Genomic DNA, 19,966 nt, shown 5'->3' on the forward strand with positions numbered 1-19,966 from the left:
TTTATAATCTCTAAACCCTAAAGGCTGTCCCACAGGAAGCATGATCTCATTGGATTTTTGTGAGCTCTATTGCATCACTTATTAAGTTTTCATAAAGTGCCATGGTCATTAAAAAACAAATGATGCTAGAAGGGAAATAATAGCATAACAAATGGTTTGGATGATTTCAAATGAATTTAAATTTTAATGAATCTAAAGAAAACCAGCTGCGTGTTTAATGAAGAAATGAAATGTAGATGTGTGAATGATTTCCTCTCTAGAATACATAACTGATGTATCCACTGTTCCCCGACTGCAGAGAATGGATTGTCTGGGAAAAGATGAATTAACAGATTAAATGTTAAAATTCTGATTTACAGTCGTAATGAAAAATGCTCCTTGGTAATCAGGAAATTTGATTAGCTTAATACCTGATAGATTATTATAAAATTGTAGTTTGAGGTTTTGAAGCTGCATTAATTTGCTGAGCTTTGATCTGCTGAGAAACTGCATTGATATAATTTTTTGACCCACCTGCCACGAGAGGCCATCATTTATTTAGACATCACCCTATTTGTGTGAGATAGCATATGTGCAGAAAAATATTTAAAACTGCCTTTAGCATCTTAAATTAACTATTAGCATCATTAGCATGCACAGCTTTAGATATTATAAATACTGCTCTCTGTGCTTATTCCCCAGACAACTCTATCAAAACCTTCACATATCAAGACATGCAGATATATAAATATCAGTTCAAACAAAACAAAGTAATATAAATGTAACATTAAGAATGAGAGAAAATGTAAATATGGTTTGTTGAATGTGATAAAATACTGTCCTTCCTCAATCTTTTAAATGAGACCTGCCTTAGACTGAGAGGCTGTGTGGTGAGTTGGATGAGGAATATATTTAAGAAACCCTTCAAACATCTCGCAGCTAAAATTAAGAATAGAATAATGCTACTGTAGATGACTCATAGTACCACTTAAATATTTCAACCATTGGGTATAAGACTAGCTATTTGTAGTATTTGTATAGAATAAAGGGTTTTAACCTTTACTAAGTAAAAATACACAGTTAAGAATTTTGATTTGAATGAGTTTAACAAGCTGATCATTGTGCCTTACAACACCTGAGTTTTATTCCCTCTGTAGGGTTTCTATAGGTACTCTGACTTTCTCTCGGTTTAGATTCATGTGGGAAGGATTTCTCAAAATGTGTAATTACTTTACTAAGAAATGTTAAGGGTTTGATATAAATCTGAGGGAGATGAAACAGGAATAGAGCATCACCTTGCTTCAGTTCTCAGTCTCTACAATTTGTTGTAGATTTTGTCTTCATTAAAATCAGGGATTAACATTTTTTTTTGTTTTGCTTTTATGATATTTAAATTACTGTGGCATGTTTTTTTTTTTAATTTTTTTAAACCAAAAAACAAAACAAAAAAACACTTATAACATGAAGCAATATCATTTAAGCATTTTAGGGAATATCGTTCATAAAAACTTGAGTCTTGAAAAGTTTTGTTCCTGTTTACTTTTAAGATTTACACTAACTACATGATTATACATTATTTATGCATATGAGAAATTAATACATAACATGTGTTACATGTGGTAATAACACGTGTCATATACTCTATACACCATTACATGTATATTAGTTTTTGGTTGGAGAAACTTTGTTTTGAATAAATCCATTTTCTTTCTATGTCTTAAAAGTATAAAAAATTCCACTGCTTTATTCTTCTTTTTCCAGCCTTTTGGGGCTTTTTTGGGGTTTAAGATACCAAAGCAGAGATTTATTTTTCCTCTTACTAGAAGAAAGCTGCTTTCTCCAACCACATTAGCATACCACCACCATCCTCATGCCTCACTCTGGTCAGCTGATGTTCACTCAGGCAGCCAAATATCTGACCTCCAGCTCATCTCAGATCAAGACCAGAACCTGATTTATTCAGTCACACTTTGCTTTTAAGGAAGATGTTTTTAATATAACCATATTAGAAAGAAAAAAAAGTAATGATTACTTTCAGCTAGAATGCCCCAAAGCTTTTGCCCATAAATGCTCTGAGTTGGCTTCTAATTGCTAGATAGTAGTTCTTTTTGTACTTTATGAACTGTGTCTTCTTTTACTGCTTTTATTTCTTCGAAGAAGTTTGCAGTAATGTGGCAGATATATAAACCTATTTTGTCAATGCACAAGAGCAATAAATCTTTAATTTGAGAAACGAATGAAAAATGTAAATAATAAGATAAAAATTAGGCAAAGTTACAGCCTGTCCTGGAAGGAGTGATTTTCCCATTTTAAAATATAATTGTACCATTGACCAGTTTTATGGTTGATTTCATAGTTTTCCTCTCGTGACCTCGACTTGAAAGGATCGCTCAGAGATAATTAAGTGGAAGGAATTTGGCAGTCATGTGCGCTGATGCCATCTATACTGAGAAGACATTACTGGTGGGGATTTCTCCTGCCAGACACTGATTCTGGAGATAGCAGCAGATTGAAAGAGAAAACTGAAACCACCTAATCAGCAGACCTTTTTCAGATTTTGAACTTAATGAAATTCAGGTTTCTCCATTCTCACACACACACACACACACACAAATATTAATAATAATCCTAAAAGCCTGTAAAATCCAGACGTTTTTTATAAGCCCTGCTTTGCATTTGGCTGGAATCAGAGTGGACAAACAGCAGGTGGGGTTAAACCTGAGGCAAATCTGGATATTCAAACATTTGAATGACCTTTGTGCACACAGTGACTCAAGCGAAGTTCTTTATTTTTGCCGCTGTTATAAATATTTGCATTAACCTTTATCATCAGTGCATGTTATGCATTGACCTTAATCACTATTTATTTCATCATTTAATACACATATAAGTCTATTGGTTTAACATGTTTCTGCAATCTTAAATGTGTGCCCCTGAAAACTTTTCCCCACTGTTTAAGGTGTTAATGTGACTAAACAAATTAGTCCAAGATCCTCATATTTAATTCATCCAACTTATCTGAAGGATTATTTTGTTTCTTTCTAACACAGGCGAACGTTTTCTTTTCTGAAGCGTCTTGGATCTTTGAGCGCCCCTAGAGGCAGGCTTGTTTTGGATGCGGCTGTGTTGTTGACAGGCCTGTTGATTCTGTTTATTCTAAACTCATATCGTGAGTGCCACTAATGGCAGCTCTTTGCTCGGGCAGCATCTTCGTGCAGGCGTGCCGGCCAGGTTGAAGCCATTAATCAGCCAGTCAGCTGTCTGCGCTCTGATTATATGTGAGGTAATGGAGTTGCGCTGCAGTCGTCTAGCCGCAGTAACGGCCGCCGCTGTTACACTTATAGCACAGGAACATCAGAGTATCACTTAAAGACATGAAATGGTATCATTACTTACTCAAAATGACGTAGTTTTAGAAGAAAGGAAAGGGCTTGAATCGGTTAAAAAAAAAAGAAAAAAAAAATGCTCTTCTTTTTTTGTCTCTGAAGGATCTCTTGATTAAAGCCAGTTGTTATGAGACAGGCCCAGTAAAATATTTGGTTGTTTTTAGAGTGTGGTGCAGGGTGAAATATAAGGCAATAATTTTGCTTGGAATTTGCAAACCTAAAGTTGTATTGTTATAAAATTTAGACAAAATCCAGAATCCTTTTGATTTAGAATAAATAGATGTTTATGCATAAAACAAAATTATGCTGATTAATTTTAATATTGCCTTTATTGATATACATCGATATATTTCAGACTGTAAATGCATTGCAATGTAGTCATTTAGGTAGATGCAGGTTGTAGTTTCTGAATGTTTCTTAACTCTGAACTTTGCACAATTACACAATGTATAAATTTTAACTTCCCATTTGTACACTAACTCAAATATTTCTATAACCTCTCACTGTTACATTCTATAAATATATATTATTGTCTTTTAAAGTCTGCATTATAGCGTTTTAATTTTATTTGATAGCCTTTTTAAATCGTCTTTTGTTTTGTTGTTTTGCTTAGATCTTACTCTGTTATCAAGCTGCACCAGGACCAAAGTTCATTTCAACTTGTGGTTAAATGAGTACAATAGAAGGGCAATAAAACTTTCCCTCACTCTTTGAATAGCAATGCCATTTATTGGGGGAAATAAAGATATCAGAATCAACTCATGCAATATTTTACCAAAAGCTTTGCAGATCATCAAATTGTTGTCCTTATTGCTTTTTTTTTCTTTGTCCTTTTCTTTGAGGAACTCTGCCATAGATGCCAGCTTTGTTGACAGCTTTCAGGGCAGGTTTTGACTATTCCATGTTTTCTTACTGTTGCTTAGTGGGGTTCAAATGCTTAGAGATGGTTCAATACCCTTCCCAGATGAAAAGATCCCAGCAACTTTCTTTCCTATTTTCCGTGGAATTTCTTGTACTGGTTTGAGATCTTTTGTTTACTCCATTTTGTCAGAAAAGTTCTATTTAAGTAATTTTATGGTTTGGATTTACTGCATCTTTCCCAAATGAAACTTCCTAAAAATATGCATAAAAGGCATTGTGCAAGTTTAAAAGTGCTTGTACTCATCTTCTGCCGCTTATACAGGACCAGGTCGCAGGGGCAGCAGTCTTAGCAGATACTCCCAAACTTCTTTCAGATGCTCTAGGAAAAACCTGAGGTGTTCCGGGACCAGCCAAGAGATATAATCCCTCCAACATGTTCTCAGCAGTGCCCTGGGTCTCACCATAGGAAGAGCACCTTCCAAGAGAGGTGTCAAGGGTGCATGCGGAAGAGATATTTAACCCACTTCAGCAGACTCCTCTTCATGTGAAGGAGAACTGGCTTTCCTCCAAGGTCCTCCTGGATGGTTGAGCTCCTCATCTTATTTCTAAGGGAGTGCCCAGCCATTTTGCAAAGAAAGCTAATTGCGGCTGCATGTATTCACAATCACGTTCATTCATACCAGTGTCCACATTATGGAATCAACGGCCCACTGGAGGTTGGCCTTGCATGACTTGTTCCGGCTTGGCTTAGCTAGGTTCCCTGTAGGAGGAATCTGACGAACAGACGCTCGCCAAAAAACCCCAGGCGCTCACTCTAGGGTGAGGTCCCGTCCCTGCTGTACTGGGTTTGCCTCAATTTCTGTAGTCGTCCTAAGGGTTTCTTGACCCACTCTTTGTCTGACCTATCAGTCAGACAGGCAACTACATATTTTTGAGGTGGATGAGGTGGACATCATCAGCTTACTAGTAGTCTTTAAACTTCACAGCATTTGTGTGTGGATTTTGGAGACTGCCCTGGCGTGGAGTAGTTTGTAATTGGCGTATAAAAGGAAGCTTTGTGATTGGTGGTAAACCATTCCCTGCTTAAAAAAAGCATTTGTATATCGAGGCACGTCAGGACAGTCTCCAAAATCCACACACAAATGCAATGAAGTTTAAAGACCATTAGTACTTTGTAATTTAATTTATGATCATTTGAATCTTTTTTTGTGCATGTGTGGATTTTTTTGTGCTTGTGTGAATCGTTCTGTGCATGTGTGGATCTTGTCCTGTGCATGTATGAAGCACATATGGGTATTTGTGAAAATTGAGACTGATCTACCTCCATACAGATGACATTACAAACTGCACAAAACCCCTGGAACTATACTATGGTACTTTATGCACAGGTAATTCACGTTTTAACATGAACGTGGAATTCTCTCAGGTTTTCAGTGGATTGGATATCTTCTTTTATTAAATCAGCTCCTCGTTTAAAACTTCAGGGTGTATTCACAGTCTGTGATTTTACAGTGTCTAAGGCAACACATGTATTTTGATCATGGGTTACATAAAAATAATTAAAACCCAAACAATATCCTTTTTGTGTGCATTTTAACAAGGAAGGGCATTTTACTTTGCTTGAATCTGCACTACAGAAGATCCTTGTTCCTCGTTATGCACCTTGGGATTAGAAGAAGCAGTTTACAGACCGTTTTCATCTTATTTTTATATTGAACAGTTCAGTTTTGTTGATTCACAAGCATAATGGTTCAATGAGAGTTAGCCCTTTTATTGTCTTGACATGTCATATTTTATTATGAATTCATTTATCTCAATTTGTGGAAGTTCTTGCATCTCATTTTTGCTTCAGTTGCACCTTTTGTGTCCCTTTACTGTTGTGCCCCCTTACCACTCTTCTCATCAGTGCAGCGGACAGCAGTGTCTCTCAAGACAAACAGGCATGCTGAGCACTCCATCGCTATCCTTCAACCCCACTGAGACGGAGGCGATTTGGATGTTATTGTTTAAAAAAAAAAAAGGCTCCTCCTTTCTGTGGAATGGGGGCAGGAGGTGGGGGTTTAGAATGCCCCCTGACAGCCGGGTCTCTATAAATCTTCCTTTTGACGGCTAGTTCCTGGCTCTGCACAGGTTGTACAGTCTGACAACAAGATTCAGGCCTCTGGCTGGTCTGCTGGTTCTCTCGGTCTGATTTGGTCAGGATGTGGAACTCTGGCTCACGGCAGCACAGGAGATGAAGTAAAAAGCCCCATGGGAGGTAAAGATAACATTAACAGTGATATACAGGTCTAAGAGCAGGCCTGTATGCCTGTTGAAAGAGGGTAAAAGAATTTCCCTTCATTGAGAATGAGACTGGTTCAATTTACCCCAGACATCACAGGGAGATGACATCCGCCGGGCCTTAGGGCTGACGGTTTTAACAAAGTGTTGAAAAGAAGACTTGTTATGATCAGTTAGGAGGCTGCTGAGCTAAGCAAAGGCTGCCGCTCGACTGTCTGCTGCCCTCATGTACACCGCTCAATGCACGGACAGACTTCCCGGTGTCAGCAGCACTGATGATGGACGAGCTGATTTTGACTGTAGACATGTCTGAAAGGAAACCTCTGCTTGTCAGAGGGGGGGAAATGTGTGAGGGATTGTTTGAACTATAAGCACAGACCATTTACCTGCATATGAAGTAAAGTTAGCCATAGTGGAAACAAAAGTAATCCAAATATGGGCATTTATGGACTATTTGTTTCATCATACTTGGCAAAAAAAAAAAAAAGATTCCCTTGCACTTTGCACATCAGCTAGATTACAGTCAAAGATCACAGCGAATTCACAAAACACATTTTTGGCAGCCATACAAACATAACAGCCGAAATAGTGTGACTGTGATCTGATATTCAAGTTTTTTTCCTGACTGGACCATCTTTAAAGTCCTTATAGGGATTTTCTGCATAAATATGATTATTTTCAAAGTGCTACTTTTTCTGTATAGAATAGATTGATGTTCAACTGTGAAGATCCGCCACGTTGTTTCTAGCTTTTGGCCAGCATTAGAAAAGAGATATTTCTTTTTGTTTACCCAAATGCCTTTTTTAGTCATACTGTAATAGTTTTTCAAACTTTGTTGTCTTTACTTTATTGTTTTGCCTGGGTTCAAATCGTATTAAAGGTTTACAATAGCTAAATACCTATTGGATTTATCGACATGCCTTTATATTAGGCCTAAAACTGCTAATCGCCATAGATTTTTGATGTATGAAATGTTGATAACATAGTTTCAAAACTGGCTATATCTAGTTAAATGTTCACCTTAAATCCGTTTGCAGTCAACAGTAATTTATTATTAATCAGTGACACCATGTGCATATGTAGTTAAAAATACACAACAGTGACAATTTTAAATGTGTTTCCTAATTTTTCTATATGAGAAATAAGCCCTGTTAGCTTTTAGGTTCAAAATAACCCAATTTCCTGTATCTTCATATTTTTGTATGTATTTCCACACGTTTAACATATACCGACTTATTTCACAATGAAACCCACTGTGTGCAACAAGCCCTTAACATTAAACAATTCTATCATATATAGCCATGATAACTGAAAATATAAATGATAAACTATTAAATTGCAATCGGCATATAAATCCTATGTAAGAAAACTGGATATTTGTTTGCAAAAGAAAGTTATGAAAATATTTTAAAGTTATGTTTTTCACTGTATTTATTAAACTAAATAATTTCATGTTAGAATGAATATTAATGATGATATAATGTTTTTATCTCACCTGTCTCCATTGGACCACAGTTTGCATGCCATGTTTGTCAGAGTTGTAAGTGGGCCTGACCAGGGTTCGTTTGTTTAGATTAGAGTGTGTGACTGAGCTGTGCGGACAGCGTGAAGTATGGCAGCGGCTGAGGATTGTTTGGTCGACCATCAAGAAGAGTCCTTTGCCGCCTGTTTGGGTTGGCGCTCTGTCCGACAAGCCCTCCTGTCCAAACACTGGAGGCCTGTTCACAGCCCGTTGCTCCTCTGAGTGACAGCTCAACCCACCACTCAAAGGAATTCACACAAGTGTTACCTAAAAGTACCAGGAGTTTGTCACTTGGGATTATGATGTAGGCAGCTGATTAATGTCACTATAAAAGCATTTTATAAGGATGCCATTTTTGATTTACCTCCACAGTGATGTTTCTTATTTTTCAACTTGTTCTTTTATAGCAGCATTATTTAGGGTACAGATTGCCAGTCATGTCTACTTAGTGTGGGGCTTTACAAGGTTTGAATTTATGGAGCTCAGCAGGACTCTAGTTCCTACATTTTTATGGCTCTAGTAATGTAAGCATTACTGTTCACAGAGTTTAGTAGGATGTAAACAGCCTCTGTCAAAGTCTAAATCTTCAACGCTACATGACTGATTATAAGTTGGGACTCCTTGATTATGTATCATACTACCATTCAACAGTTCGGATTAAAAAAGAAAAACACCACGTCGCTGTCAGGATAGAGCTTTTTATAATCTACGTGTTTGTTGTTGCTAAATTGTATTGAAGTGTTTTCAATTTATAACACTTTTTAGTTAGGTAGACCTAGACAATTGATTTTTAAGAATAAAAACAGTACATGGTAAAATTCAGAATTTTATCATGTAGATCTGTTGCAAACCAAAGGTAAACAAAGCTATGTTGACTGTAATAAAGCTTTATGTGGAGCGTACATAAGAGATGTTATTGTAAGCCAAGTGAACGGAAGGGCACTGATTGCCACTTGATAAAATGATATATTACCCTTGTAGAAAAACTGGATTAATGTGTTTTTATTTCGCTTTTATTTAGTAGAGCCAAGGTTTGCATATCTGAGGTTTCAAGAGAGTTTCTTAAGTAAAGATATCTCTATATCTCTGGGTCGACAAAGATGGCTAATACCTGGCAAGCAATTCTGAAATGTTTTTCGGATGATGACTATTACTGTCTTTTAGACCATCTAAAATATTTTAAAATCCTTACTTTAATATAGAGTCAGTGCAGTGATTGAGAGAGCAGTATATTGTTGTTAATTTTCTTATTAAAGGAATAGTACACCCAAAACATGATTAGCCTTCATTTTCTACTCACCCCCATGCTGAACAACACTCTGGAGTACTTTTTTGATATCTCAAATGCATCTGGAGATCTGGGAGGCTTCTTGCTGTCTGCTGACATTCAAATAATGGAGGTCTATGGTGCCCGAGGCAGAAAGGTCCATAAAAGTCCACAAAAAACGTGTCAATATTCCTCCATACTGCTCGTCCAATGTATTCCAAGTGTCCTGAGTGGGTAGCGTCCATAATTTACTCAAAACTAAGTCATTTAGAATGTTTTTAGAGCATAAACAGTAGTGTATAGGATTTCCTAAAAGCGCGCGCCTGCGCGTTCACGACGCTACAGAAGCCGCAGCAGACCAAACCAGATGAAAGTGCGCATTCAGCGTCTGCTCTGCCGATAATGCAAGCGTAGAAGAAGAAATGTGCTGTTTACCTGTGCAAAGAAAGAAACAAAGAAAGAAAAATGTCTGAGGACTTCAGTGTTGAGGAAGAGCATGAGTTCTTTGCCGAGCTGAATGCACACTTTCATCTGGTTTGGTCTGGTTTGGATAGTACAGCACAGTATATACAAACAAATCCAAACATAATTTTTTACAAATTGTTGCCTACAACTTAATTACCTCCTTATCCACTCCTTATCCATCACCGTTCACAATAATGCTTTAATTTCCTGAGTAATATATCATGATTACTAGTAGATTTCTTTTTTTGGGCTATGAGACCAATTGAAAACATTCTGTCTATGGGGGTGGTGGTTTCCCCTATTAATTCCAGGATTGCAAAATCTGTGGATCTCTGTGATCTAAAAGCTGACTATCAGAAACTAACAATGTCTTTACAGGTCTGCCTAAAATTTGCCTTGCAGTAAGAACGTTCTGGGTTCGATTCCCGTCACAGGTTCCTTCTGCATAGTGGTTGCAGTTAATCCAAAATACTGCTGCACATGTCCTCACTAAAATTAAGAAAGTGGAGAACATTATTACAGTGCAACAATATATATTTATGAAAAATCAAAAACTTAATTCAGTCTGATTTATACTTACCAAAAAGAACAATTTAAAAAACACTCTAAAAGTAGGATATTCATCCATATAAATAAAGGCACAAGTGATTTCATAGATTAGAAGAGAACCTAACTAAGATTTTTGAAGGGTAGGCCACGGTCAGTGGTGGATAATTCAATTCTGGAAAATAAAAAGACGGTACGGACATCAGTTCCAACCATTTGCATTTCCAGCTCAACAACACAGACTCTGGGCTAATCACTTCTTTAAGTGAAAAGGATGAAGGGAAATTAGGCAGGGTTTTTAATAATCAGGGTATAAATAATACTGTTAGCGGAGGATTTTTGTCCTACTTATACATCTGTATATAATATTTCCAACTTCAGTAGCTCAAGTTGGTACGTTGACATTAACAAATATTACACTTGCACTATTCAATTGTTACTCCTTGAGCAGCCTCCTCCTGCCACTATTGTAAGCTGCCAGTAGTTTCTGCATGCTGCCTTTTTCTATAATGCCTCCACAAGTAGCCAGGATAATTTGAGTACAATTTGCTTTAAAAGTGCAATTTTCGCCGCTACCTAGCACAAAAAGAACCTCCTAATAAGCATGTTAGCATGTACATTTTGCACACAACACTGCCTGTAAACATCTATTTTATCAGACAGGTCATCAGTTATATAATGTCCCAAATATCACCTAGTCACTGATTTGATCATGTGGCCAGAAAGAATAAAGTGAGGAAAACATAATTATAACATCCTCTTTGCTTCTGACAATCATGATTTTACTGTTTGTTTGTTTTTGCATTTAATGTTAAAATCCAGTCTGTTTTGTGAGCAAATCCTTAACAGCTGCTGCAGGCCAGCACTATATGACCACAAGATCATGGGCATACATCATCATACATAATGGTTTTATTACCAACATGACAGCCAGTCTTACATTGATTCAGCAATTTATATAAGTAGAGATAAAGCCTTAATTCAATCATTTGGATATGTGAGCAAATAGATTTTTTACTGCACTACTGTGTATATTTACCCGAAAATTTTTTCTTCAGACTGTCTGACAAAGGTCAGTTTAGAATATGAGTTTTTCATGTACATGGGTGCTATTTATGATCCAACGAATGTTCTTCACCTGGTTAGCATCCAATCATCCCTGTTATTCCTGAGAAGCTCTGAGTTAGATATCACTAGAGACCTGTCTTATATAGCTTTTTGCTGTAGCTGGGAGTTTTGGCTCTATCGCATTGGTTCTCATCATTAACAGGACTTCCCTTCTGAATAAGTCCAGCCAAACTATGCAGTGTCCCGCCGCTTCCTCAGAGGAGGACCAGGGCCTGCAGTGAAGCTTAGCAGTTCCAGCTTCCTGTCAACGACAACAAGCATCAATCTTAGCCACCCTAAGTCCTAGACCCTGCCAAGCATGACTCCTGTGAAGTGAAAAATGGCAAATGCCGTAGGCTGCTGGAATTAAACAAAGGCTGGATTATCCTCCCAGTATGTCCCGTAGAGGGACTATTCATCGTTGAATCCCCCAAAGTTCAGAACGGAAGAAAAATCATAATTTTTGTTCTTGGCTCCTGTTGATCCAGTCAGTTTTCTTCCCTCTTGCTCTACCACATTCCTGCTCTGGCTGATGAAATATAATTCTGTGTTAAAATGTCCACACAAAAAAAAAAAAAAAATCCAAAGAAGAGAAAGTCAATTATTTGTTATACCTTTAATGTGTTTTTGAGACTTTTATCCAGTCACACCTTCTAAACTCAAGTTGTATTATTTAAATAAGAAAGGTGTGAAGTAATGTTCAGGAGCCGTAGCTTTCACTTGAGGTGTCCCAAACACTTGAGGAGTTAAAACAGCTTCATTTATTAAACCAGGAACAGACAGATGGTGACACGTCTCTGCTTTCAAAACACTTACCTTCAGTGTTCAGCTGTGTGTTTTTTCAGGTGTTGCATACCCACCACACAGGGTTTTATGTCAGAGGGAAAGGACGCATTCAGGATTTGGCTCTTATATCTTGGTCTAAGAGTAATGCATTGTTGGGAAAGCTTATTTTTTTGTGATGTGGTAATTATTGTATGTATTTTTTATTGCATTTAGATTGCAGAAGCTGTTCCTGTTCCTAAGCAAAATACAATTTTAGGATAAATGACGATTACAAAGGAAACTCGGGGTCCAATGTATTGCTGTGTAAAGCAAAACTTAAAAAAAAAAAAATACTCTGTGGTTCTGGTCTTGTTAAATCAATGCCTTGACCTAAGCTAGTTAAATTTGGTTTAGTAATTAGTCAATTTAATTGGCCCAATCTGGATTAAGAAAGTTATCTAGCTAATTTGCTTGTTAACCTGGCAATTAAGATTAAAGCTAATTAAATAATTAATTTCTATTGCTTACTCACGGATTTCTTTTTAACCTTTTATACAGAAATGTGGTAGTAGCTTTTAACCCTTCGGTTTGATGTATTTCTCGTAGATTCAGACGATTAGGCATATTTAGTTCTCCCTATTTGACCCAGTGGTTCCTAAAAATTTCCCCTGGATACCCCCTTTGATTTAAAAGAAAGTTGTAGTGTCTCCCTCTGACCAATCATAGAAAATCATAAAACAACCTATTTTAGAATGAAATTATTTTAGGTTAAACTGTTCAGTTTGCTTCACAAACGAATTTAACGTTTCCATCAATATATATATTTTGCAAATACACTGAGTCCACCCTACGTGGTGTGCCTCCCACTCTGGGAACCACTGGCTTATCCAATAATATCCATTATACCATGTATTGAATCTATCTGAGTTTAGGACAGGGTACCAAACCTATCTTCTTTTATGGTACCAACTAAAATGCCTCAACTCCTGAGTATTGAAATACGCTTTTTCTTTTCTATGCCAAATGTCGGTAAATAGCTGTAAGGTTATACATGGTGGCGACATGCAGGAAAATATACAAACCTGGTTACACCCACAGATGAGGTTCACATGTATCATGACACCATTAGTGTCATGATCATGACTGTGATATCTGACCTAATTGCTCACTTGACTCACCTGCCTACTCTGCCCTATTACAAATGATCACTCATATTATCCACCTGCTCCTGCTGCTTTATATACGGCTCATTCCCAGCTATAGGGACCAGATCATCGTTGCTGAGATTACTGATGTGTTTTGAGTTTTACTTTGAGTTTGAGTTTTGGATCATTGCTGAGACCCTAGTTCATGCTCGGAGACCAGTGGTGAGAGAGGTTTTTTAGATATTCGTAGAGTTCCTAATCATGTTGAATTTTAACGTACAGTAGTTTTCCTAATATCCCACCTTGTTCTGCCTCTCAACTACTGAGCTTGCCTGTTTCCATCTGAATGGTCTGCCTTAACTCTCTGTTGGACTCCTGGAACCCAAGACTTGCCTGTTCCTGTTCTGATTGGAACCCCTGTCCGGGCTACGGATCCTGGATCTCTGAGCCTACCTGTTCCAAACTGTTTCCCTGACCTGGCTCAGATTCATGCTTATTTACTGGGGCTGCATCATCTGGTTTACTCTGCCGCCGCATCTCGTTGGGAGTCTATTGGCTGGATCATACCTCACTCTAAGGAGATGGACTGAACTGCTAAACCAGCTATTTGACTCACATGGATAATCATCTTCCTTCAGATTATCATTGTCACTTACCTGTTTCTCTCTAACAAGAGTTGCCATTGATGGGCGGTGCCCGCCTCCCTCCGCAGCCGCTGCAGATCCACATTACACGTCCTGATTTCAACAAAAGCGTTGAATCGTCCCACCGTCTGTCTCGCCTTGAATATTGGGTCCTAAGTTCTGAGTGTATTACAGTTAGGGTGCGCAAACACACAGAATGTCTCCGATCAATTTCCCAAAAAATCTAATGGTCTTATATTACTGAGTGGCTCTAATTGAAACTACCATTGACCCAATTGGCCACAATTACTGAACAAAATACAAAACTTACCTTTTGAAGTATAAATTACACTGTCTGAGAACATTGGACTGAGTGTAAATAACTTTCATAAAACTTTGTTATTTAACTATTTTAACAAGGGTTTTCAAATTTTACCATAGCATGTTTATCACTGATGTTAATGGTGCCTAATCCATATAATCCACTTTAAATTATAATTTTTTTTCAAACCAAGCACACAGTAACTGTACTTATTTCTGTCTAAAGCTTCACATTTTCTCCATCTGCACCTGCCTGAGGCAAGGTAAGCACCATGAAGAGACCACTGTCTTATCCTTACAGCAGCATCACCCCAAGTAGTGCTTTCCTCTCCTGTTCACTTCATCATGAACACCAGATATTTTGTGTTGTGGTTTAACCTGAGATTGTTGTATTTCCACAAGTTGTCACTATTTCACCACAAACATCATAACTCAGATCTTGGCTGATTGTGGGGCTAAATGACTTCTCATGTGACTTTGCTTACTGTGTCTATGTCATACAATGAGTGAGTGACTTGCACTACATCATGATGTGCCTGGCATTATGTACTGATGAAGTACTCGCCGAGCTGTCTTGGAAAAAAAAGTAGTTTCAACCTAACATGTACATTCAGGCAGTGGGAAAAGTTAGACAGAATCAGGATAAACTTAATTGGCCAATTGTCTGTGGAAAAAACAAGACATTTCTTTTCATTTTTATCAATAACTAAAAGAAAACATGACATGTAAAGATGGTGGTAGGGATAAAATTAGAAAAAGAGAAGGTATGTATGGGTTTATGTGTTCAGCCCATTTTTATGTTTCCTTTATTCCAACACGGATGGAACAGAGGTTGTTATGGCTCACAAACATTTATCTGTTAGCAGAGTAGATAATAATTCTGGCTGTAACGTGTCCCTTTTTTATTGTCTGGTCTTTTTTGCCGTTGAGATTCTTACTCTTATCTGACTCTAAATGTCACACAAAAAGCAGCCAAGAACCAAAAGTATGGTCCTTTTTCTGGTCCTAGACCTGTGCAGGTAGCGGAAGGAGCACAATGACCTCTGCAGTTCTAACTGTACTCCAGAACTTCAATGTTATCTCCATTGTCCTCAGTGGGTTCAGCTCCCAGTGGTTCTTAGGTGGACCAGTCGGTATTTCTACCGCTTGTATACAAATACATCATTTATTTACTGGGTGTAACTTTTCTGGTAATCTAGACCTTACTGGTAGAATTGCTGCTCAAAGCTTAAATCTGAAATATTTACTTTATTCCCAAGTATTGAAATATTTCTGAAAGTTAAAGTTTGGCATTATGGTTTATAAGTTGAAAGTTATGGCTCTCTCTTAGACAGCAGCAGAAACAGAAGTGGGATAGAAGGTGCCAAAAAGCACAAGCTAGACGGGGTGGTCCGGAAACAGCTTGAGGATCCAGTGAAAGTTAACAAGCATGTTCCCGTTGAATGTTAAAATGAAGTGTAACACCGATATATTAATGCAGCAAGTATCACAACACAGCAGAGGAATGCAAACTGGAGCACTGGGACATCAAGCTGGACGCTTACCAACTGTAGCCAAATAGCCGTGTAGTCATAATAGCTCAAACCCCTCCACCAGCCCCTCAATGGGCAGTCAGTCTCAACCTTCAGCTTTTCAGCACAGCTGGCCAGGAGTGTTTTTAAAATGACTCCTTCTGAGGCCGGAGGTATACAGTTACTCAACTAGGGAAGGAGTAGGGCTGTTGGGATAAATCACTTTTAGGGGTTTCATATAAAACTTACTTTGCTGCTCTCCTCCCTTTAACACTTCTGAGTGTGAATGAACTGATAAACTCATTTATGTGTTACCTTTCAATGTTTTCTTTTTTTAGAGGTGGCCATCCTTTGGGCTGCTCACCAGGTTCACCACAGTTCGGAGTACTATAACCTGACCACTGCACTCAGACAGTCGCTCACCCAGCAGTTTACCTCTTGGGTAAGAAACTTTTTTATTCTTTGCAATTCCAATAATTTGGTTAGTAGTTATTGAATGGTTAATAAGAAAATCAATTTCTCCTTTCCTCTGAGCATTGGGAAATAAATTAGTTACACTGCAGCACAAGATGACACATTTCTCCATTATTATGACACAAACTAATTATCCTCTTTGAGTGATGCTGTAAAAAAACTTCACAAATATTCTATATTTCTAAGTCTACACTGAGTGATGGCTAGATACCCACTACCTTCATGTATTACACTGCAAATTTTTGGGTATGACTCCAGTTCATCCTGTGCATGTACGGAATACTGTAAGAACAAGTACACAATCACATAAAAAGCCGCCATATATTTTCCTTAAGATGTTTGATTTTTTTTGCAAAGACACAAACAAAGAGGTAAAACAGAAGAAACAAATTTGGTAAAGGGATCAGAAACTCTACACATGTTTAGGATGCTGATTTCTATCTGATCACCTCCTGAAGTCAAATACTTAACTTTTCAGTTTAAAGCTGATGAATGATATAAAAACAAATGTGTTTCGTAACATTAATATCAGTCATGATAGTTTGATTCAGACTATGTTGTTTCTCTCTTTTGCCCTCTTCAGATCTTCTACCTTCCTATGGCTCTAGCTGTTCCTCCATCTGTCTTCGCTGTTCACATACAGTTAAACCTTCTTTACCAGTTCTGGATCCACACTGAGGTAACTGTTATTCAATTTCAATTAAGTTCAATTTATTTATATAGCGCCAATTGGCAACACATGTCATCTAAAGGCACTTTAGAGAGACAATTCAACCAGATCATACAGTTAAAATTGATTCAAAGTTTTCTATCTAAGGAAAACCAGTTGATTGCATCGACTCATTGACTCGGATGCAATCCCTCACACTAAGCATGCTTGTAGCGACAATGGAGAGAAAAACTCCCTTTTAACAGAAAGATACCTCGAGCAGTACCAGGCTCAGTGTGAGCGTCCATCTGTCGAGGCTGACTGGGGTTCAAGGAGACAGAAGCAGAGATACAGAACGAAGCAAAGATACAAAAGGCAACTGTCAACCAGCTCCACAGGCGATCCCATCCAGAAAAACACAGATATTTCTCTCTAGGATGTTGTCACAGCCAAAGAGGACCAGACCAGATGAAGCTTCTATAAGAAAAAGTAGAGAGAGAATAACTTTTCATTGAACTATATAAAATCTGCAGAGTGGGAGAATAGAGATAGAAGAGATAGAATAAAGCAGAATGATGAGAAAGGGTCCCTTTGTCCTCCACCAATCTAAGCCTTTAGCAGCATAACTGTAGAGATAGCTCAGGATAATCTGAGCCACTCTAACTATTAGCTTTATCAAAAGAAAGTTTTAAGCCTATCCTTAAAGTAGACAGGGTGTCTGCCTCAAGGACTAAAACTGGTAGTTTGTTCCACAGGAGAAAAGTATAATAACTAAAAGATCTTCCTTCCATATGCTCACATAATCCTCTTGCCGCAGCCAAGTTTCTGTAAGGCAAAATAAATCAATGCGATTATCATAAATCAACTCATTAACTAACAGACATTTGTTATGCTAAATAAACCACATTTTATTTTTTTTTAACTTATCCCAATTGGAGTTATTTTTATTAGATTATTTTATATTCTATTCTATTATCATGATATACTCCTTTGGCATGCTTTTCTAATTTATTTGAATGAGTTTTAGAAAACTGAGAAACTCAGTACCCTACTTATAGTAAAATAAATTGAATCGCAAAATCTCAATGTTGAAGAACATTAAAATTCTTATGGCAAATAAAAGCTTAAAACTAGTCAGAAAGAAGTCCCACATGAAGCAGATTTCATTTATTAAAAAACAACTTTTTCTTTTTGAAGTGCAGGCTGATCTGTTGGTGTAAACTTACATACCCATTATTCTTAGACTTTTACTTAGTCGTTTCCCAACTATTTTTAAGCTGAACCTCATCAATTACTATGGAGCAGCACATATGCTTAGTCAACCTATCGACTTTCCATCCGTTGCAGGAACTCTAAGACGTTGGCTATGAGCTTCCTCTACAGGATGATCAAGCTCTCCTTTCTGCTTTCTTTACATTAGGTGTGTTTCTATCAGCGTTAGCGTTTAGACTTTTCAAGCTTTGGTTTTTTACACAGAATTTATTCAACTGATGTTATATAGAACGTAAAGCCTCAATGATAGCAATAAAGAGGATGGAGGATTTAAAGATGAAAAAGCACATGCAGTGTTTTATATGGTTTTTTTACGACTGCACATTCAACGTTTAGTTGGACTCTGCATATAAAACTCCTTCACCTGCATCTTTTGATGACCTGATGAACTCATGGTGTTCGCTCTTCTGCAGAAAGGCTAAAACTAATTGGTACAGGTGCCAAAACTTTCAAATATATATAGATGCATTCTCCAGGGATTTATCAAGAATCCTGCAGTGGTCATGATGCAGTGTGGTACAATGATTATCAGTAGGGTGGTTGAAGGATAGAGAGTGGGGGAAAAAAAAAACAAAAAAAAAAACACTTTCCATTTTTTCTGTAATCCAGCTGATTTTGTGTTTTGGACAGGAAAGTGTACTAATGTCATCCTGATGAATTATATCTTAGGGCTATTTGGGAAACACGTCAAACCGTCCCATAATGGCCAGGTCCTTTAATTAGTCTGGAAAATGGTTAAAAAACACATTTTTATTCTGTTTATTGGAGTGGTCTTGTCTACACAGTATGGTTTTTAACATGTGGGAGTCATATATTGAAAAAAATTGCATTTACTTAGAGAACAGTTTAGCACTGGCATTAAGTGAATGAACCCATCTATTTCCTGTTGCTAAGCAGACTTAATATTTAACTGAAATGGCTTTAAAGTCGTCTCTCTTCGTGTGCCAGCTCCAATTTGTCGGTTAAGTTCAGCTTTTTCTTCTCTGCACTCCAGTGTAGAACCTGTGTTCAATAAAAAATAATGAGATTTTATGAAAGATTCCAAACAGAAGCACAACCGCTCTGTCTGCCTTTAAAGTGACTGGGAATATCACTTTTACAATCCCCAGGACCATTACAGGGAACAGGAGGATTTGGAAAGCTCTCCGTGTTTTAGTGCTCTATTAGTTGAAATGGTCATAATAGTCACGATTTTCTCACAGGTTGTAATTTATACCTTTTTTTTTTCTGATGTCATGTAAATTTACAAGCATGCTATTGGCTGTACCTCCAGAGCTGAAGTAGAGTGGTCCTCCTTCATTGAAGATAAAACTCCTCATGTTTGGCTGCCAGATCCCAGTCATTACATAGAAATAATGAATCATTGAGATATTTTGTTTAGCCTACAGATGAATCTAGACTGAAAGATCAGATCATGCAAGCTTAGTCCAAGTGAGAAATATGAACTGGGAAGAATAAGCTCTGCGTGGCTGCTGCAAACTAAAGTGACTGATTGAGTTTAATATTATGAAAGAAATACTATTATAATGCAGGTTTTAGAATTTATTCTGCAGTGAAAAGTGCTAAGATGGGCAGTGCATGGATGTGTTTGACTTTAACCGATACCAACAATATTTTCATACAGTTGAAACGCCTGAAGAATTTACTAATAAGAATTTTTGTTGAGTGAGGACAAAAATCTTATCTTGGAGTACAAGCTTAAAGCATTTGTCTTTTTTTATATATCGTATATATCTTTATATATATATATATCTTTATATATATATATATATATATATATATATATATATATA

The 19,966-nt window shown here is 37.3% G+C and overlaps 1 protein-coding gene across 1 annotated transcript in view; it reads left to right on the forward strand.

The window, feature by feature from the left end:
• The window catches only part of agmo (alkylglycerol monooxygenase), a 57,782-nt gene that overhangs the window by 3,264 nt on the left and 34,552 nt on the right, over positions 1 to 19,966 (forward strand). Inside the window, exons 4-5 of the mRNA XM_015399580.1 lie at positions 16,117 to 16,220; positions 16,836 to 16,931. Of these exons, the coding sequence (XP_015255066.1) occupies positions 16,117 to 16,220; positions 16,836 to 16,931 (200 nt within the window). The remainder of the gene's footprint in view (positions 1 to 16,116; positions 16,221 to 16,835; positions 16,932 to 19,966) is intronic.

The sequence above is a fragment of the Cyprinodon variegatus genome, unplaced genomic scaffold (assembly GCF_000732505.1).
Source record: "Cyprinodon variegatus isolate N-32 unplaced genomic scaffold, C_variegatus-1.0 Scaffold1026, whole genome shotgun sequence".
NCBI lineage: Eukaryota > Metazoa > Chordata > Actinopteri > Cyprinodontiformes > Cyprinodontidae > Cyprinodon > Cyprinodon variegatus.